Source organism: Pholcus phalangioides, unplaced genomic scaffold, assembly GCF_987345545.1.
Source record: "Pholcus phalangioides strain wild (caught in Gottingen) unplaced genomic scaffold, Ppha-v1.0 ptg000037l_1, whole genome shotgun sequence".
Classification (NCBI taxonomy): Eukaryota; Metazoa; Arthropoda; class Arachnida; order Araneae; family Pholcidae; genus Pholcus; species Pholcus phalangioides.
The window spans coordinates 773,354-795,738 of NW_028301624.1; the positions used below are offsets into that span (position 1 = coordinate 773,354).

Here is a 22,385-nt window from a genome sequence, read left to right on the forward strand (position 1 = left end):
CCAATACCGCCCCATACCATAATACCCGGTGCAGGACCAGTGTGGCTGTGCATAACGCAGCTGTTCAGCATCTTCTCTCCACGGTGTCTCCAGACTCGAATCCGACCATCGTGGTGTTGCAGACAGAAGCGTGACTCGTCAGTAAAGACAATTTCATTCCATTGTGCCGTCCACGTCCTTCTTTCATCGCACCATTGGCGGCGGAGACGTCTGTGGTTCTGCATCAAGGGTAGACGAAGCAATGGACGTCTTGCGGACAGACCACTCTGCTGTAAACGGCGTCGAATGGTACGCGCAGACACTGGATGATGCGGTACAGACTGAATGTGCTGTGCTATGGTTCGTGATGTGGCTGAGCGATCCGTCACTGCCATACGCACAATACGCCTGTCATCACGTGAAGTGGTGCACTGAGGTGGATGCGATCGAACACGTCGGTCCGTCGTACCCTCCTGCATCCAACGATCACATATCCGCATTACAGTTCTTTGGTTTCGTCCAACACGACTACCGATTTCCCTGAAAGATAATCCACAATCTCGGTAGGCCACTATCCTTCCTCTGTCGAACTCGGATACTTGATCAAAAGATGATCGCTGTTTTCTACGAGGCATAATTGATCGTTTTTTTGAAAAAACCACAAGAAAAACACAATTGCCGTACTTCAAATCGTCGAAATCTCCAAGCCTTAAATAGCGCTTTGCGCCACAGGCGCGCGTGATGTGCGTCTGCGCTGAAATTCTAATCATTTGCATATCTCACCTCCGCTAATGCATGTTGTAAATTTCATATTATTTGCATGCTTCCTTCAGGGTGTTGCATTTACGGTGGCCAGCAGTGTAATAAAAATTATATAAAACAAAACGAAGTTTTTTAGGTAGTTCATGAACATGAGATTTCCATTTTAAATTGCTGTCTACATTTAAACCCAAGTATTTAATACTATTTACTTCTTGAATTGAATCGCAATAACAATGAGGTTGAAAATCACAAGCGTGGGTGGGAAATTTAAAATTAAGATGTAAATCAGATTGTGCATAAGATTGAAATTAACGTATTTTGTTTTCTGTAAATTTAATTTTAAATGATTAGCATAGAACTATTTTTGAATTAATATCAAATCGTGGTTAGTATGATTCTTAAGGCTGTCAAGATATCACATGAATACATTAATACAGAATCATCGGCATAAGTGATCATGGTACCGCTAAATTCTAAATTACAAATGTCAAAATTTCAGCCAAAAGATAAGACCACTAAAGATTGATATCCGTTCATCCTTGGATGATTTGGGATTTGTACCCGTTCATCCTTATGTGATTTAGGATTGATATAATTTTACCTGATTTAAGATTGATACCCGTTCATTTTTGGATGATTTAGGATTAATACCCGTTCACCCTCAGATGATTTAGGATTAATTTTAATTCATCCTTGAATGATTTAAGTTTTATATCCTTATGTGATTTATGTTGATATCCGTTCATCCTTATACGAAGTAGGATTGATATTCTTTCATCCTTGGATGATGTAAGATTGATATCCGCGCATCCTTATGTGATTCAGGATTGATATCCGCGCATCCATATATGATTCAGGATTGATATCAGTTCAAGCTTGGATGATTTAGGGTTAATATCTCAAGATCAATGAATATCAATTATCCGTTTATCCTTTCTATTGATATCCGTTTATCCTTATATGTTTTAGGATTGATATCCGTTCATCCTTATCAGTTTTGCGAGTGATATCCGTTCATCTTCGGATGATTTAAGACTAATATCCGTTCACTATTTGATCACTTGGGATAAATAATAGCCTAACCTTGAAAAATATAGGAATTCCGACTTCGAGGCGCGATTGTAAGCCAGTCTTCCCAGTTCAAGAACGCTCTCCGCAGAAAGCAAATACACCTCTACCATGATACTTACATAACATGAAAATCATTCAGACATTCATCGTTTCCACTTCAAAATATTGAATACAAATGGCAGCACCATCAAGAACACGGAATGAGTACAACTCTGACTACGTAGGATAATACGTCTAAATACGTTAGGAACCACACATTCCCTTTAAACACACCATTCTGTCATGTACCGATTCGTTCGAAATTGCGCAGAGGAATGTGTACGAGGTGCAGTTTCTGTTAAGCAGTGATTACTTGAGTAAACTGAAAGAATATAACAGTCGATAATCGGTTCCATGACTGTTTTTAAACGGACTATCCCAGAATTCTACCGGGAAATGAAAGTGACTTCAACACGCTACTCAAATCACAACTGCACTCCGTGCAAACGAGAGTAGTGTGGTGTTCGTTGAATCAATATGAGGAAATATTGGAAAACTAATTTTTTTTTAACTTATTAATTTATTTATTAAAGTGCATACTTGATAAGTCATCTGACACCAACTCGGGAAAGGCATCCTTGTTATAAATAAATGATGAATTATATTTAATCGATTTCTATTTACATATCACAGCCCATGAGCGGCAATTATCAAATTCCAGCTTCCATATTCAAGCGGGGAGGAAAGGGGAAAGATACCGAGGAGAGGAAGAAAAAAAAACGGAGCAAGTGACGCGAAAACAAACCCGTACTGCGCCTGCGCAGATATCGCAAGAGCCGTGTGATCCCACAGGTTTCGGGAATTTTTCTCGTCTGTGTGGTATCCTGAAATCACTACTAACGGACGAAGTTCTCGTACTTCCCGTGGCATGGGATCAGTCTTGCGAGTACAGGCATCTGCGCGCGACTTGTTTATCGCCTCAAGTCGCTTCCAGTGAACGACCGGCTTTTATCCAACTGGAAAAATAAATATTTTCGTCTCTCTGTAAACTTTTTCATTGAAACAAGAAGAATTTAATACGAAACTTCCTGAAAAAAAAAATAAGTAAAAAGTCTTCTTCTTGTTATTATTTCGATCTTTAAAAGGAATTGAAACAAACGAGAATCGAATGGTTGGAGGACCGATGAAAAACGAAAACAATAAAACTTTTGAAATCGTTTTTCCTCATCAAGTTTTGCGCTTCTTTTTTTTTTTTCATATCCCATCAAGCGAATAACTTGTATAACGGAAGAGTTTCAATTTCAAAAACGAAATAATTTCGTTTGTTTGAGTTGAGACATTAAGTGATATTTATCGAGTATTTTTCCTCGAATCATATGGGGATCGGTTCGGAGAAAATGGTGATTTACACATCGATTACGGATTATTCAGTGCTGTAGTAATCGCAGTGACTCGACTTACTAATATCACTGCTCAACAATGAAAAAACAATTTCGTAGAAAATGATTGTAAGTAGCTGCGCATGTCACTGCATGCGAGATCTTCAAGTGGTCACAACTTTTAATGGATAAAGATAGTGCGATGTAAAAAGTGGCTGGGTAAACTAAATCGGACATGGGCTAGCTACACGATGACAACAATCACAAAGCTCCCTGGTGGAAATCTCTTTAACTTTTTCATCTTCTCTTATCAAATAAGTGGGCTTTGAACAAAAATAAAGCCTAAATTTGTGAAATTCTATTAATTGACATGATAATATACACTGAGCTTACACTGAATGTCATGTTTTGTAACATTTACTACCATGCAATACTATAGTTATATTTTCAACAATTGCCAGATAGTTTCAAATATCGATGTCTCGGTATAAAATTAAGAGTTTCAAACTCAATCAACCTAGATTTTTTGGCTGTAAATCAGATAAAGTCTTTGATTTTTCAAGTTTTTTTAAAATTATTATTTTCGAAAAGGTAAGACTATTTTTCAACTCTATTCAAGCTAATAATTTTTTTCATACGTAACTTTAACTTTGGAATGCTGCAGAATATTATGACTTTTGCACATTCTGTAAATTTCTTCCCCCACACCTTGTAGAAAGATTGGGCATTGAAATCACCAACATAGCCATGTTTCTCTATCTATGTCCGGATTTTCATTCGGGTAAGCCGGTGATTTTCAAGCTGTAGAATGCGGCTTGCTTAAAGGTGTCGCAGGTTTCCAAAGGAAAGGTGAAAGAGTACTACTAAATCTTAAAAAAAATACTGAGTAATGATCTTTCTTCAAACATTGCCTCGATAGGAATAACCTTTGGAAGGTTTTTGCAAATTTTAAAGATCAGGGTTTGCGAAAACAGCTTTTACAAAGCTCAGAGAAGCTTCGTGCACGGAAGCGGCCGGAAAGTGAATTGCAGATATCTGAAGCTTCAGAGAGAAAGTGCGTGGAGAAATTCATAAATTAGAGGAGGGGTTTCGTGCAAAATTTTAAAGCACAGACAAGGCACGTGCAAAGTTCAAGAGTTCAAGGAGCATACATGAAGAATATTGAAATCTCAAGAAGTACAAATTTAGAGCTATCATAGCATCGTTTAGGGAGCAAACATGCAGAATTTGATAGCCCGGAAGAGATAAGCGCAGGAGATTCAGGTAAGGTATGCGCTTGCAGATTCTGGAAGCATAAAGAGTGCTCCAGTCAACGCACTGAATTTTTGAAGTTCGAGAGAGAATCTTGTTAATTTTCGAAGCTCCGCCTTCGAAATAGACTTGCAAAGATTTTCGAAGAAAGTCTTCGCGAAAGGCCAGTGCAAATATTCGGTATTCGGGAGAGGCCAGTGCAGATTCTCGAAGCTCAAGAGAGACCAAAGGAGATTTCCGAATCTGAGAAGATGCTAATAGAAATTTTCGATGCCCAGGATAAGTGATACTGTGTAAGAAGTTAAAGAACTTCTGAAGACCAAGGTAATTTCATAATCGCTTTTCTAGTTCTTAATATAGGTATTATATTATTTTCTGTCTTCCGCAAATGAAATGCTTCCGTGATACTCTGATTGCATAACGCCGTTGAATAGAACAAGATTACATGCTTAACCGGGACTACTCCAATTTAATCCATCTTATACTGACGTAGCTCTCTCTGCTACACACACAGACACACACACACACACACACTGATGTAATGATCTTGCTGCCGCATTTATCCCTCCTTCCCCGTCCGCTCTCTGGCCAAATCACTACTTTTCCCGATTTGCATCTCAATCAAGATGTTAGAGATTCAGATCCGAAAAGTCCTTGAATTATTCATGATTTTGTGCCGACACGAGTTTTTTCCCCCCATTAAATCATTCCTAAACATCATTAAATGTCTTTTGGGTTTTCATTCACTCCATTGGAATCTTTGTTACGCTTCTGCATCACCGAATTCGACTTCTGTTTCAGTGAGAGGAAAATCGATTTTTCATGCATCGGGATGCGATTAAACATTCAGGGAATCCTATGGGTTTTTCTACTTTTATCTTGTTAACTGCGTTTTCTACTTTTTATCTTGTCGAACTTTTTTGTACATAGCATTGGACTGGGTAGACCAGGAGTAGCCGTGGCATGTCATGGTCGCACCACCACAACCACCAAGACCAACCGTGGTGTCCGCTCTGTCTCCGGGACGATATAAGGGATGTGTCTAGAGACGTGGTCCATGATAGAAGCACCTAACGATGCTCGAGCCGGAAAAGCCCCGGCACATAGTCAGCAGCCACAGGTCTTCCCCTTCCGAAAGTATCACGCCATGGTACCAGAAGTGCCACAACGAAGGTTCTCTTTAAAAAATAAACGAGATTTATTTTTCTTTATTGAGAGAAAGTCCTTTCTAATACATTAACGTTATTTTTTCTTATCAATTATAAGAATCTTGCTGGTCATCTAACTTATATTTGGCTTCTGGACATAATAAAATTTCATTCTATGCGTTGTCGTTTAGTCTTTCATCTTGAGAACACCCTACCTGGGGTGCCGACACAGAAAAGCAAATGAGGAGAAAGTGCCTTCGAGTTTTTGAGTTGTTTTCCTGTAAATACGGGATTCAAGCTCCCCCCCCCCCCACACACACACACAATGTTGGAGGGTGAATGTATCGTTATAGGTGGAATTTATTAATACTATGCGAAAGGTGACGGACCGAGGATAATACCGGGTTTATGACAAGGTAATATTGGAATAATATCGGTATCGGGTTCTCTTAGAGAGAACTCGGAGTGTCCAACAGCTCTGATGAAAAAACAATTCACTTATTGTTTTTACATCGATATACAATTGATATGATTTTGTAAAGGAGTCCCGTGGCCGTCATTTTCTTGAGCGAGTGTGGAGGTCTCCATGGACATATTTCTGCACAAAGGGTCTGTGGAACAATAAAGTTCAAGAACCTGTGTTATACAGGGTATCATTATATACATAAGAGTTTGATTTAAAGAAAGGGAAAGGTTCTATCCAGTAAAAACGGGACGCATGGCTTTCTTAGTGATATCTAGAAAGGCACGGGTTGGAAAAGATTGGCCACAGTCGTGAATAAGGATTTCGGAACTTGTTCGTTCGTATCGTCCTTTAAAAATTGATTAGATCCCAACCTTGAGGAATTTTGAAAGTACCTTAAAGTCTCCCGGGAAACCCTCAATCTATCGACACATAGAGGAAATACACTAACATTCCGTCCCTCCTCTCGAAAAAAAGGGTAGCAGTGTCAGTATGGATTTACATTCGTGGAACTTACAAATTCTGCATGTAAGTGTTTAGAAGGTGCTGCCATCTTCATACCTTCCAAATTAGAAGTGGCAATCTGGCAAATTGCACTGACTTTCAAAAAAACATTTTTGAACACTCTTGCTCTAATCTAGAATTCGAACTACTGGTGTGTATAACATTACGTATGTAGAGAAAGATGTCCTCTCCACTTGTTAATAGTAGATGTACTGAAAACGGTATTTATGTATCTTATGCATCTTTGTGTACATATATGCCGCCATCTGGTGGCCTCGATGTCATTTACAAGGAATTACCTGATTGCTGCCATTGTCCATCGTACGGTACCGTTCAGTATATATAAGCTTCAAGGAAGAAATATTGCGTCTGCTTCTCTAGCGTAGTAGCAGCGCAGAATGCGAGAGGGCGTGAGTTCGAGTCTTCATAGAGGCAAAGGTAAATTTTTATTCACAGAAAAATCAGTGTCTGTGCATAAACAGCCTATTTTCTAACATATCTTGTGACGAATCACGTAAATATTCTGTGGGAAATTCGATAGAGATATATATGGGGAAGTAAGTCCTTGAATGGTAATGTAACGGTGAATAAGGAAATGAAGAAAATGGCCGTCTCTTCTTCTACAACCAATGTGTATGCCCATTTAAGTAGGTGTAGGACGAGAAGAACAATGGAGGGGGAGGTGGCTGACCGATCTCATTACGCAGCAACATGGGAATTTCATGGATTTCGCGAATGGAGTTATTCTCATTTCCCATTTCGCTTGTATGCATGCATATATACATGCACGAAAAACCCCCCCCCCATCCTATACCCCCCCCCCCGACCCCCACCCCCCCTCACTGAGTAAAACAACTCTGCTAATGGATGTTTTCAATTGTGTATTTTGTAGCGAGCGCCCATCCCTCGGAACGCTTTTAATGTTCGGAACGTGGCTGATAAGCAGCGATTTGATGCTGCAAAAAGGGCGGCGGGTGGTCGATGAGGCTGTGTTTTGGCGAAAACTTATTTTGCGGGCGGAATGGGGGCGAGAAAATCGCTTTCAATTTCCCCCCCCCCCTCAAAAACGTCTACAAAGTCATGGGGGGAAGGAGTTGGCGTCATAATAAACGTTCTCTTTTAGCTTCGAATGTAATGTTTTCAGCGTTTTCTCGTAAATTCATGAAACTACGAAAACTGCCGGAAAATTAATCAACGTTGACGCGACTAATATCTACCGAATTGTTCGTATGTAGTGCTGCCCTCTTGTGGGGACAATATTCAGGCATCACATTCAAAATGACATTACCGAGTTGGAAACGATGACAATAATAATACGGTGTTGCTCCCAAGGTCTCTGCAGTCATATCAGCATCGACATTGAGCGACGTGAAGTTGAAACAAACTCCGAAAGGCGAATGAAACCGGTCTCCTATCTTTAAAAAAAAGAATCCTCCATAGAGAGTGGGCAGACCTTCAACGCGATACTTAGATAAACACAAAAATACAGAAAACTTACTGTTGATGCTGATTTCTTTTTTCAAAGAAAATTCACCTCTGTCTCTGCGGGACTCGAACCCACGCTCTCGGGAACCACGAACCATGAGTGAGCTACCACTCCGCTATAGAAACGAATATAAAATTTCTTCCTTGGATCGTATATATCGGTGCGATGAGCGATGACAGCAATCAGCTAATGACGGGTAATAGAAGACAACCACTAATAGGGGACATCTTCATATATATATCGCCATCTCGACGTCATTTCGAGCAATTGGCTGATTGCTGTTATCGTCCATCACACGGTACTGTTAGGCGTGTATATATGCTACAAAGAAAGAAACATTCTATCAGCTTCTATAGTGTGTTGGAACGCCCTCGTCCGGGCATGGGTTCGGTTCTCCGCAGAGGCAGAGGTAAATTTCTCTTATGTTGCAGTGTTTTTTCGTTCTGAATCACGCAGGAAATGCTGTTTTAGTGTATGGCTATCACTTCAATTAATGCGTGTGGAATTGCGAAGCGGGTCGTTGGGAATTTCGATATTTTTATGCCTCGAACTAATACAGTCGAATCCCGTTTTAACGAATACCCTTATAGCAAAAATCTCATTTTAACGAACACTTTTCTATAATCCCCCAGATATGTTTACATAAGCACAATGCAAAAACCTTTGTAACGAAATTTCGTTATAACGAAGCAACTTCTCCGGTCTCTTGGAGTTCGTCATAACGGGATTCGACTGTACTACTAATTTGCCATACACCAACTCCGGTCATATATTTGAAAAATACAGCAACCCCAATTAAAAATGCAATTACAAACAATATATATATACATACATGATGAAATATTATACAATGCCCATAAGAATACTTATGGTTTACACTAAATGTTTTGAATGAAAGCTAAATTCTAACGCTCATTACATTCGTGCATTCATAACTGTAAGACCAGACGTGATCCAGGCTCTGTCTTAAGAGGGATATAAGCCTTTTACCCCAAGGGGGTTGGACCACGCTGGAAAGATGGATTCATGATTGGTCTCTCAACGCCATCATACATACTTCCATATCAATGTCATGGCAACAAAACATTGTCCATATCTTCCACGCTTGTGACAACGAATTATAAACATGACCAAGCATTCTCAGCCACCTCATTGGACATTTTGCCTGTTGTGGCGTTGTATTTGTATTTGTATTCTGAGTACGATGAATGCTCTGTTGGCACAAAAACTGCATAAGGGCCGTTCAATTATTACGTAAGCAAATTTTTAGCCATTTTTGACCCCCTCCCCTTCTTGTCAGCAAAACGCTGACCCCCCTCCTTCCCCCTCCTTGTCAGCAAAATTTCGTCATCAACTCTGCCCCTCTGAATCCAACTCATATATCATAAAGGGGAATATTTTCATAAAGGGTGGTTGATGACGTAAGCATTATCCAAACCCCTCCCCTTCCCCCCCCCCCTTGTCATCAAAAGTCAGCAAATCGGAAACAACCTCCCCCCCCATCGATGATGACGTAATACTTCACCGGCCCCTAAACAGTAATGGAAACCCTAGAAATACGTGACGTGTTACCACGGGTTACCATATTTGGCTTTTGCTCTCTAATATTGAACTGGTGGAACTGGGCTCCCCCCACCCCTTTAGCTGAAAAAGTACCGATTTTCTGCAGGTGATACAGAATGAATAATTTGGCGATTTCATTTTTTTTTCTGAATAGATTTGTTTTGTTTTTTTCTTCCTGCAGGTGAGCAACATGTTCATAATGAGCTTGGCGATAGCCGACCTGACAGTGGGCCTCTTCGTGATGCCCATAAGCTCAACCTACGTGCTCATGGGAGACTGGCCGTTCGGTCTCGTCGTCTGTCAGATCTGGCTCTCGGCCGACTACACGGCCAGCACGTCTTCTATCCTCAACCTGCTGATCCTGAGCCTGGACAGGTACTGGTCGGTGAGGAGCCCGCTCAAGTACATGCGCAAGAGGACGAAGAAGAGAGCCCTGCTCATGATAGGCGTCGTGTGGATCTTGTCCAGCCTGTGGATATTACCGATCATCGGTTGGCATCTCTGGGCGAACGAAGGCGGGCTCAGGAAGCAGCCGGAGAACGTCTGCGAGACGGAGTTCGCCGACAACGTCCTGTTCAAGGTTACGACGTCGACGGCCAACTTCTACGTGCCGCTTTTGCTCATGATCGGGGTCTACATGAAGATTTATCTGGAGATCAAGAAAAGGTCTGTATGCACCAAAATGACATTTCCTCGTGAGATCCAATGATCTGGCCTCTCAAGCAAAACCTACCTGTTCCAATGAATTGTCGAAAAATTTCTTTGACAGGTTGGTCACTTGAGACCTGGACCAGACTCTCTCTCTCTCTCTCTCCCTCTCTCTCTCTCACTCACTCACTCACTCACTCTCCCTCTCTCTGCCCCCCCCCCCTCTCCACCACCTCTCTCTCTCTCTCTGTAATCTCAAATCTACATGATCAAGATCGAAAATGTTAACGGCATATCATTATCACGAGGCTCCATCTGCACTTGAGGCTTCCGACCCGTACCTGGATGAGCAACTGTACTGTACTGCTCTCCCCCCCCTCGTTTTGTTCGGAACCCTCACGTTACCCTATGACGGCAAGGGAGCCATATGGCTCAGGTTGGGAACCAGTGCTCTACTCTCTACATAATGTATTTCGAATTGCACGGTCCTAGGTAGCACAAATGAACTCCCGCATTCTTTGAAACCACCTCCTGAAAAAAAAATTTGCTCCTCAACACGAAAATTCAAGCACCTGCCAATTTAACTTGTAATACTGAAGACAGATGGCGACGCTTTAAAAGAAACAAACATGACTTTGGCATCATAAATGCGTTAGGACTACACATATACACGCATAACCCTCTCCAACGTGCACCAATCCGTTAGAAACTACGTCATAGTAATGTTTACATGGTGTAGGAGGAGTACACACAGGACTTCCGCCAAAACATTCTCATGTTGCCTGGTACCAGAAAAGTTATACTCAGGCTAACCAACACACACACAAACTTTCAACGACATCATTCAGATGAGGATATTTCAGTATTGGCGATTCTGAAATATTTCTTCATATTTTTACGTGCTTTTGTTCAGATAGACGCAGACCGGGAATTTCACGCTTCTGTTCATGTATGTTCATGCTCGTTTGTATTCCATCGTCCTCCAATCCGAATACCCTCAGTTCTCAAATTCGAGGCGCGAATTCTAGCCAATCTCCCCTTCAAAAACTGTCTCCGAAGAGAGCAACAGGCCTACAACGGTATTGCTACTACAAATTATTCAATCATTACACTTCACTGGTAGTTCGAAAGATTGATGGCAGATGGCAGCGCTACACATAGCAAGTATTACACGCTAACAAACTTCACGTTAAGTTCACAACACCTACACGTACATCCCAACATGTATCAATTCGTTAGAAGTTCCGCAGAGGAATATAGACGAAGTGCAGGTGCGGCGTAGCTGTGCGAACATCTTGGAAAAGGATGAACCTCCGAAATGGAATAAAAAAGCTTTGTAGACCAGAAGTCTCTCCGCAGAGAGCAGGTATACCTTCAACATCATACTTTCATAACAGGAAAATTCAGACATTTGCCAATTTTTAGTTATAAGTGTAGAAGGCAGGTGGCAGCATTAACAAGAATGCAAAACTAGAATAATTCTGGCAACATCAGTATGTTAAAGAGTTTTGGCTCCCAAGCTTTATGAAACGTTACCAAAAAATTTATTGGTGACCCCCTTTACATAGGCTAACAATATATATCCCAGTTTTTCGGAGCATTCCGATTTTTTTTGTTTGTAGATGTGCTGTCCCGAAAGCACTTTCCGGAACGCTCCCGTATTTCCCCCCAAGAACAGGAGGAGGTAAAAAGAGGGGAAAGAGTACATGAGCGGCTACGCGGGGATGGGATGAAGCATCACCTTCTACAGATAGAAGGCCTCTGCATGTTTGCCACAAACGTCATTCAGACTACCAAGCAAGTTTGCCACATTTTGAAACACAGCATCCTATTTCGTTTCTTCTTATTTGGCGTCGAATCTTCCTGATTGCCTCACAAAAGCCGCATAGTGATTGGATGTGGGGCATAGAAATCGCCAATTCTGTGCTCGATCATTTCTTTTTCTCACAACATTGATACTGGTACGAGCAGGGCATTGTTTTTCCCTGAATATTCTGAGGGAAAATAGACTACTTACTGACGTAGCAAGCAGAATGCGGAGGCCTTCTATCTCTAGGAGGTGATGGATGAAGACACGGAAAAGTTTCAATTGTGCAAGAGTATATCGAAACTTTTCTCTCCGACCCATCCCAGCATATAACATATGTAGTCTCTTTCCTCTCTCTTTTACTTCCTCCTGTTATTGGCGGTAAATTCAGATTAACTCGCCAAATTTAAATGGAAAGTTGATCATTTTCCATCGCTTTCGATGGTTTTTTATTTATGTTGCAATCTCTACCAATACTGAAAAGTATACGAGATATAAGAACATGCGTAAGCTCGGCGGTAGCTCTAGAAAGCCGGTTCCAAACCACTGGAACTGCGCAGAATTCCGCTGCTCAAAAACTGGTTTTGGGGGTGTGGCTAAGCAAAATCTACTATTAACCGCTTCGCGAACAGGCTTTTGGCAACAAATTTGGATATCTTTTTTTGAAGTACCGGAGATAAGTCTGTGAAGCCTCGATATAACGATATTCTGTTGGCATAGAAAAAATATCGTTACTGACGGATTATAATTATATTGAGAGGCAACATTGTTATCATGTGCAACCAAATTTATTCTGTTGTTGGCATCTTTTCTAAATTTGCGTTGTTAGTGCAATCAGAAAATGTGCTTTAAAGTATTTATTCGTCGCAAAAAAACTGTAATTGTCCAATGAAATTCATTCCTAGATGCATTGCCCCTGTAGAGAAGTTTACTTTATTGCACTTTTGTCTTTTACAGAGAAAGTGGCATTTGCCAACAGCATTATCAATATTTTCGGTGATCACGTCACCGACGTTATTAGCCGCTTTCATTTCTCCTCAATCTCTTACGTTTTGAAATTTTTTCTGTTCCTTTGGTAGCGCCGTTTGGCGGAGAGAAAGAGTACCTCGAATCTTCCAGTTGACGGGTTTATGGTCTACTCGAGATCGGTTCAGGTATTCCCCTGTGAGTCAGAGTTCTTAACCTACTGTATGTGTCGCGACCCAAACTTGGGTCACAGGGACTTCCGAGATGGATCATATAAATCCACTTACAGCCAAGGTTTCTTGAGCTATTGGTCACCAGCGAAAATTGATTCGCACGGACTTCCGAGATGTGTCGTAAAAATCAACTCACAGTCCTATTACAAATACACTCATTGCATCACTGTTTTCATTAATTTCAAAAAACAAACAGTCCCATGGGCCGCGAACCTGATCTTGTTGTTGGCTTCGGGTCGCGGTCGGGAAAAGGTGAAGAACCCCTGCCTTATAGAGTGATAACTGTATATTCAGTAGGTGCTTCCAGTTTCAACTATGTTTATCTCTCTTATTCCAGGTCGCAGTTCGAAATAGGGCAGTGTAATATAGGAGGTTCCAGCGCAGGCCGAAGTGGCCGAACCCCGCCGGTCAGTGGCAAGTTCATCAGCAAAGATACTGCCGGTAGGATAACTGATGGCGCTGATGATTGTGGGCAATCCCGACCTAGCAGGTACACGGCGCCCGGCAGCCGGTTCACCGACTACCAGGCGTCGACGCCATCTAGTTCGAGCGGTGGACCGTCGATGGAATCGCTGCAACAACCACGCGTCTGTGAACAAGTAAGTACAGCAACGGCTGCTACGACGACGACGACGACGGCAGCCACCAACGTGAACGACGGGGTTTCCAGAGTCGTGAGGTTCCGTTTCAGGAACCATCAATCTTCGAGCTTGAAGAAATCGACGAGAGGCAATAGGACCGGCAGGATGCTGATGGCGTTCCCGTTCGCTCACAACCGGTCCAAGGCTAACTCGACGCGCAGGAAGAACGGCCTGTGCACGATCTGCAACAAAAGTTGTTCGACGGGAGTCATCTCTCACGATGGTGCTTACACTGGGAACGCCACGCTGAAAGCCGGCGCCGGCGGGAACACCGGTTATTGCCCGTACGGTACCGAACCGGTGGGAAGAGACGTGAAGTCCGACTTCATATGGCGGTGCGACAACTGCGGGAAGACGATAAAAAACTTCGCGACCCGCTGCTCAACGCAAGGACTCGACCATCCCCCGGTGGACGCAACGCACAAAGCTCAGAGCGTCATACTGAAGGATCTCAGACCTTTCTGTAGAGATTGTGATAACGCAGCGACTAAGGTAATTACCGCTTCTTTCTGATCTCGTTCACCAACAGCGCATCATATAGATCATATGTGCTCAACCCTATGCCCGCGAACCACAAATGTGACCTTGCCCTCGCAGTCATCTGATGTGGTCCGCGACCTCAATTCTAATTTTGCAAAAATGAACAAAGTCGCATATGAACTGAACATTGGTGCATTTCCAACTTAAGTGGCTTGCGGCACGGTCCCTCAAGTGACCCGAGTCACATTTTCAGGTCACAAGTGACCCACAACACATTTACAGATCACCTTAAAGGACACGCGACATATTTACGGCACGCCACAGTTGCAGAACACTGAAGTGCCCCGCAACACATTAGCAAATCAATTAAGATGAACAATTCCAGATCACTCAAGTGGCTTGAGGTACATTTTAAGATCACTTAAGTGGCCCCTGGCACATTCCCAGATCGCTTGATAGTACCACGGAACAGTTCCAGAGCACTGAAGTTGTCCGCGGAACATTTACAGGTGACTAAAATGACCTGCGCCGCTGTTCCAGAGTATTAAAGTATCCCACGGCACATTCCCAGATCACTTAAGTGGCACGAGACATATTTATGGATCACTTGAGTGATTCGTGGCACAGCTCCAGGACACTTAAGCTGACCGTGGCACATTTACACATTGCTTGAGTGACCTGCGGTATAGTCCCAGATCACTTAATTAAGTGGCCCGCGACTCATTTCCAAACTAGTGAAGTGGCCAGCACTCTCCCAAAGATTGAGCTCTCTTGATATAGATTCTGGGCAGTTCTGTGTGTTGTCTCCATACAGTGTTGCAACCCACTCGTTCGAATGTAAAGTGCATTAGTCCTGTTCAGAACTCGCCAAAATGTGGCAAACTTGCCACATTTAAGGAATAAAGGCAACCCATAGGGAAATTAACACACGGCAGTGTGTGAGAAGGAAAAAAACATTCTTCCCTTCCAGTAACACGCACACAGGCTATTACACACAGAGGGGAAAAATAATTTCCCTTTTCCTCTGTGTGTGTATATATGTGGCGGGGGGACATTTTTCCCTCCATCTCACTCCCAGGTTTATTATTATTGCGCGCTAGTGGCTTAAATTGCGTGTTTACTCATTAAAAAGCGGCATTTTTTCCAGCTTCCCTCTTCTATATAGAGACTTAAAGGCCAGTCGCAGTCCAGGCTCTGTCCCTGGTGGGATGTAAGCCATTTACCCGGAGGGGTTGGACCGCGCTGGAGAGAGCCGGGCACTCTATATAGAGATTGGTTATTTTTATCTTTTTCTTTGTCCTGATCATGTATTATTTGAATGACGTCACTATAAGGCATTAGGGTGTGATGCGGAGTTTTTACATTTACTCTTGGCCTCAGTAAAGCTTCCAGATGGTGAGGAGAGAGGGGGAAAAAAGAACACAGAACCCTAATGAATTTTTACTCTACTAGCGTATGGACGAAATATTTCGTCCGTGATAGTAGAGGGGTTAATTCTCTTCATTATAATATGCGTAAGAAATATAAGAACCCGGTCAATGAAAAGGGAAGGCTTCAGTTTATGTTAAACTCAAAGTTCCCGAATTTGCCTTCGATACAGTATGTCTCGTTCGTTCCAACGACAGTGTAAATTTGAAAAATAATTCATTCATAACATAAATATAATAGCAAATCGAGCAGCTTTGAGGCTGTGCTCCCCCCCCCCCCCCCATTAAGCGCTATTCATTAATTATTCTTCTGACCACGGAAAATTAGATCAAAAATCATATTTTGAAGTATTCTATGGTCTTAACTAAAGAGACTTTCTATATGCTGAGACGAACTTCGGAAAGAGAGATTTGTAGTCTCGGGCGGGAATCGAGCACCGATTCTTTTGCTATCAGATCAAGTGTAATAAGAGAAACTCCATTCCACGGATTTCGTTTCCTGATAACACTTCCTTACAGCTCACACGGTAGCGTACCCTTGAGTAGAGACACTCTCTAGCCTCCTTCCACTTCAGAAACTGGTCCGTTCAAGTGGCGGCAGTAGAGGAAAGAGATGTTTCCTTCCGGAGTTTGTCTCGGTATATACCAATAACCAGAAAGTCTTTTTTTTCCTTGATGCGTTCTGGTCTGAAAAAAATCAAAAAATCTCATTCAAATGGTCTGTTTGTTGCTCGTACAGCTCAAGCATAGGAATGCAACCAACGGCAAGACAGCGCCGATAGCAGCGGATGTCTCCTCGACGGGAAGTGACGTCGTCGCAAGCAAAAATCGTCGTGGCTCTTCCGTATCGTGCTTCGGTAAAGGAAGGAAGCAGAACAACAACAAGAGAAGAAAGGCGTGTTCGCCTTGCCACTGCTTCGCCAAGAAGCGCAAGAGGAGCAAGAACAACATGCCCTTCGTGAGCTTCGAAACGCACGTCGAGGAATGCGATTCGCTCAACGCGGAATCGACACCGACACAGACGAGGAAGTCAACGAATGCCACCGACGTTCTATCCGACTCTTCTACACCAACTTCTCACCATCATTCCGGGTAATGTGAATTATTAGTCATTACATCATTGTTCATCAAACTGTGGTAACTGCAAAAGGAGGTGAGGTATATGTTGTATTTTAAATTTTTCTGATTCTTTTCTATACATAGGAAAAGTTCTCTGAACGAGAAGGACAACACGGCACCATCGCACCTTCAAGTACCCCTGCAGATTTTCCGTTCCAACAGCCTCACCAGCGAAGGAAGTTTCAGGAGGTCGTCGACGAGGTTCTTGTCGAACCTCCGCAAGTCCACGAAGCGCGGAACCTCGGGGTCCCACAGCCTGAGGCAAGAGAAAAAAGCCGCCAGGCAGCTCGGGGTCATCATGGGAGCGTTCGTGCTCTGCTGGCTGCCGTACATAATAATCTTCATAGTGACGGCATGCTGCGACGACTGCCTCAGCGCCGACATACACACGGCCACCATATGGCTCGGATACCTGAACTCTACCGTAAACCCCCTAATATACGCTCTGTGTAACGCCAATTTCAAGAGGGCTTTCTGGAAGATGGCCGGTCGGAATCCCATTAACCGGAATCTGTCCGGTGGCAACAACCCCGCAGCTCATCACGCAAACGCTAAGAAGACGAAGGAGGAGAACATGTTCGCATGAAACAAAGAGCCATCTTCGTCTGGAATTCTTTCTCATCACATTTCTCTCTCAGTCGCCGTGCGAAGTTCCATCAACGAGTCACAGTCCTGTGGTAACGGCACTTCAATTCGTCATGATAACGATAACAAGACAATTTTCTCTCATGAAACGGACTCCAGATGCATCCCATCCAGCTTTTCTGCTCACAATAGCCGGACGCAATCCCAAAGATATGAATCTATATGGCAAACAAAAAAATTCCAGATGCTGTTCATTTTGAATTCATTTCTAAATATCTGTGGCGGAGTCCTATCAACAGGGATCGGTCCGTTGCGCAGTTTCTTATGCCAACGAAAAATAACACAAAATTCTCGTATTAAACATACTCCAGATGTCCTTGATATTACACTTTTCCTCTCAATAACCGGAAGGTGTCACATAAGCAACAATTTATCCCACGCCGATAACACATCAGCTCATCATGCAAACGAGGAAAACGCGAAGGAAGAGAACATGTTCAAATGAAGAGAGCTCCACATGCGTCTCACCCCATATTTCTTTCTCAAAACAGCTGGGTGGAGCCCCATAATCGAGAATCTCTTCAGCTCATCATGCGAACGCTAAAAAGTCAAAACAGGAGAACATATCCGATAAAATGAGCTCCACATGCGTCCCACCCTATTTTTTATCTAACAATGGACGGGCGGCGCTCCGTAAACAAGAATCTTTTTCATGGCAACAATACTTCTCTCAGCTCATCACGCTAATGATAAAAAGTCCAAAGAGGAGAATATGTTCGATGGAAACAAGCTCCAGATGCGTCCCACCCTATCCTCTCTCGCACAATGGCCGGACATTGTCCCATCATCATGAATGTACTCGTCAGCAGTAACCGATCAGTTCATCGCGTTTGAAACACGAAATGTGAGAACATATTAACATGGAGCAAACTCCAAATGTTTCTCATCTTGAAATTCCCTTATACTGCCCGAACGCAGGTACCATCCAGTGGCAATAACTCTTCAGAGCAACACGTCAACGCTGAAAAAATGAAGGATATGAACATCTCTTCACTTGAAATAAACTCCAGGTGCTCTCATCTCATATTCTCGCTCATCTCTCTTTCTCCTCGATGATGATGTCATGCCTGAATACCTCTCCTCACTCTCTCCCACTCTCTGAAGTCGCAAATATATTACTATAATAACGTCATGTTTCTACCATGAAGATTTAAAACTATGTTTCATATCTCACAGGACGTTTTAACGAGAACAAATTAGATCTAATTCATTGCTCACGATTCCAAAGCTAATATTTTAATCGTTATCGAAAACAAAATTTGCATTGAAAAAAAGATCTTTACATATATTACGGTAGAAGCCCAAAGACTGGTAAAACCAAAGTTTCATCGGTAAGACCTAGGTTTTATCGAGGTGATTTGGTACCAAAAACACTTGCGAACGTTTCGATTTCGGGCTTTTACCGAGTCAAAGCCCGTTTTTACTGAATCAATTGACCACCGTGAACTTGTTAGCTTCTCACGCTAATTGAGTAGTTAATGGTTTTCATAAATGAATTATTCTTTTAATTAATTACGTTAATTAATTAATAGATTAGATAGCGTTCCTGACGGTTATTAATCAATCAGTAATCATAATTGACTAAAATTAACTAATGAATCACGCTTATTAGTTAATTAATAATTGCAAGTACCTTGGTAAAACTTTTTGTCATCACGGTTCGTGCTACTGCGTACGGGGGGGGGGGCAGAGACCGGATATGTCCGGACGCTAACTATCGGCTTTGAGTACAAGTAAGCCTAAACTTGACTTCAGTGCTAACATTAAAATAACTAATTAATTCACGGTAATTATAATAAGAGTTCACGATGTTGAATTCATTTATTAGTTAGTAATCAATTAATTATAAGTATCAAATAATTATAATTGTTAATTAATTAGCGTCCAAAACTGACAATTTCATGATGTTCAAGTGATTCATTAAAAACGGGCCTCGACTTGATTAATAAATGTGCGAGGTGAAAGTTTACGCAAGCGTTTTTTGCACTTTAACCAACTCGCCTTGGCAAAACCCAGATTCTACTAGTCTCCGGGCTTTTACCGCGTGTGACGTAGTATATATATATACCCTATTCCTTTCTTCCTCTTTCTCAAAAGCCATTGCAATTAAGGAATGCAAATGACTGTAATAAGTAATGTTCGTGTCTCCGCGTGAGTGTGTGTGTGACATCCGCGGATCAACTTCCAAAGTCTTTTAAAGCGTGTATTAATTATCACTTATAATGGACAAGAAAGAAAAAAATGTTGCGAAAGTCTTCGGATTTTAAGACGTACATTAAAAATATTGTTGTTTTTTCCCCCTTTGTTATCTCTCTCTTATTACTAACAAATTTGTCAAAGTAACTGTTGATTTAAAATGAGAAAATATTTCCATAAGCATACAAATTTCTTAATCAGCGTGTGAAAAGTTACATGTGGTAAGTGTCTTGGAATGAACTGAATTTCAGCTCGAAGATATTCGTTATCCTCGTTCCCAGTGTGAATTCGTTCATTTATCTTTTATTTATTGTTCGGCCCCGCAATTATTAAGTAATTGGTGTAAATTGAACGAAAGTTTTCTCGTTCAACGTGAATCTCAACGATAACGAGTGGGAAACGTCAAATAATGACTTGTTAGTTATGGATATATACGGGGTTTTTTTTGTAAATACTATCCAAATGCAATCACAGTATTAATGTGAGTTACGTGCGGTCATTATGTATGCATTTTCATGCGTTTTCCAGTTTCTTCAACCTGCATTTCCCAATCCTGATTCTTCCTGTTCCTTTTCTTTCCTCTTATAATTTTTATTACTCATTTCTTTCTCTTTCTTTTACTATCTTTTCATTTTTAATATTGTTTTCGTTCTGCTTCTTTCACATTCTACAAATTTTTATTATTATTTTCTTGCTTCTTCTACTTTGTTGTAGTTTTTATCATTCTTTTCATCTGTTACTTCTATCGCATTTTATTCTTTTCTTTCTTCTTCTTTAAAGTTATTTCATTTTGTGTTATCAATACTGTATTACCATTTGTAGTATTAATATATGATATTATATAGTATTACCATTTTTTTCTTCTTATAATTTCTTATCATTTTCATTATTTTCGTTTCTATTTTTGTTTTACTTTTTCTAATTTTTATTACCTTTTCCATTCGTTTTTTTTTTTATTTTATTATAATTTTTAATGTTCTTCCCTTTCTTCTTTTACTTCCTTCTAATTTTAATCATTCTTTTCTTTCTTCTTTTACTTTTTCCTAATTTCAATTGCTTTTAGCATTCGTCTGCTTTTATTTTCTTCTAATTTTCAATATTATTTTCTTTCTTCATTTTGTTTTACGGTTGTTAATGAAAATTAGAACTTTCCTCTAGTTTTGATTATTCTTTCATTGCTTCTTCTTTTACTTTCCTCTATTTACCATTATTCGCGAAACGAAAAGTATCACGAAAAACCTTCAAATCATCGGCACTATACAGAAGCAAATAAACCGTAGACACACATAAATCCCCGTGTTGCTTATGCCGTATCTTGTTCAATGTAAAATACGGAATTCATTTTATCTACAAAGATAAAATCCAGTCAAATACTTGATTGCATGATTGATTCTTCACAATGCGCATATAAGTACATAATAACTATAATAAATATCTTTAACTCTCTTCAAGAGGTTCTAGAATATCGACCAGTTAAAATCGAGTCGATAAAAAGTACAAAATGGATGAACCATCTGAACAAGAAAGTAAAAATATTCTTGATTATCATGTCGTCATGAATCACTCCCTTAATCGAGGAACTATATTAAGCCGCAAAACGTGTACGCACGCATTTCAAGACTCGACAGGTAGCATTAGATGGTTCATTTCTGTGAGTGATTGATACGAACGTGAATGAAATCCATTAATATCTTATCCATTTCTTCTCAACTTTCTTCCTTTTTTTTCTCCATTTCTCACTCGTGTCCTTTCTCTTGCGGTTACCTCATTTGATTTTATTATTAATGATACACTCTTAATCGATACATCGAGGTCACTGTCGTCCTTCAATGGTGAAATTACAAAATCTTTCATGAGTTCATGGTGTTTGTCGTTTCTTAACATGGAAATTAAAAACAAAAAGTATACGTATATGTATTATGACATTTTGTACGAGTCTCTTTGAACATGTCTTTTGGGATATCAATATTTCCACGTATGCCCATTTCTATGCTCATATACCAGGGCTATTTTGTAAGTGAAGACCGATGATAAATATACCTGAAATACAGCAACCCCAATCGATACTGCTGTCCCCTTGTCGAAGCACTCGATTGACGGTGCATCAATAACTCATGTTCCATCCCGCGTTAAAAATTTTAACCATTTCAATCACATCCGCCCGCCACCTACAAGGTAATGTAACATATTTCTGCTTTCAACGTAAACATATTCAAGTAATCAAGTCTCTCTCTTCATGTTTTAAGCCTCGTGTGCCAACAAGAGCACGCGTAACACTTCTCTGTAATCCCTCTACCAATTCTATGTCTCTCTGTAGGTATGGTCTCAAAACCCACCCTGCAAACTCGAGGCCTTCAGTGTGCCTCAAGCATAACCAGCACATAGAGTACTATTGCTTGAAAAATGATTTTTTTATATATGTACTCTAAATTGTAAAGTACCATAACACTATAAATAAGAGGACTAGTCAGTTTTACAGTTTATTACGCATTGCACAAATATGTTAACAAAGCTTCAACATTATTTAAAAAGGAATTCTCAAAATAGTGACCCAGTGGCGTGATTACCCTGGTGCCGAGTTAATACTGCCACACCCAGACAGTACGCAGAATCCCCCTTAAGACAGGTCGTATAAGTA

At 41.1% G+C, this 22,385-nt stretch overlaps 1 protein-coding gene across 1 annotated transcript in view; it reads left to right on the forward strand.

Annotated features, from left to right (window-relative positions):
• LOC149065859 (histamine H1 receptor-like) overlaps positions 1-19,250 on the forward strand; it is a 79,656-nt gene extending 60,406 nt beyond the window's left edge. Inside the window, exons 2-5 of the mRNA XM_089253370.1 lie at positions 9,767-10,251; positions 13,577-14,372; positions 16,527-16,879; positions 16,991-19,250. Of these exons, the coding sequence (XP_089109496.1) occupies positions 9,767-10,251; positions 13,577-14,372; positions 16,527-16,879; positions 16,991-17,492 (2,136 nt within the window). The 3' untranslated portion in view covers positions 17,493-19,250. The remainder of the gene's footprint in view (positions 1-9,766; positions 10,252-13,576; positions 14,373-16,526; positions 16,880-16,990) is intronic.
• The last annotated feature ends 3,135 nt before the right edge of the window (positions 19,251-22,385 follow it).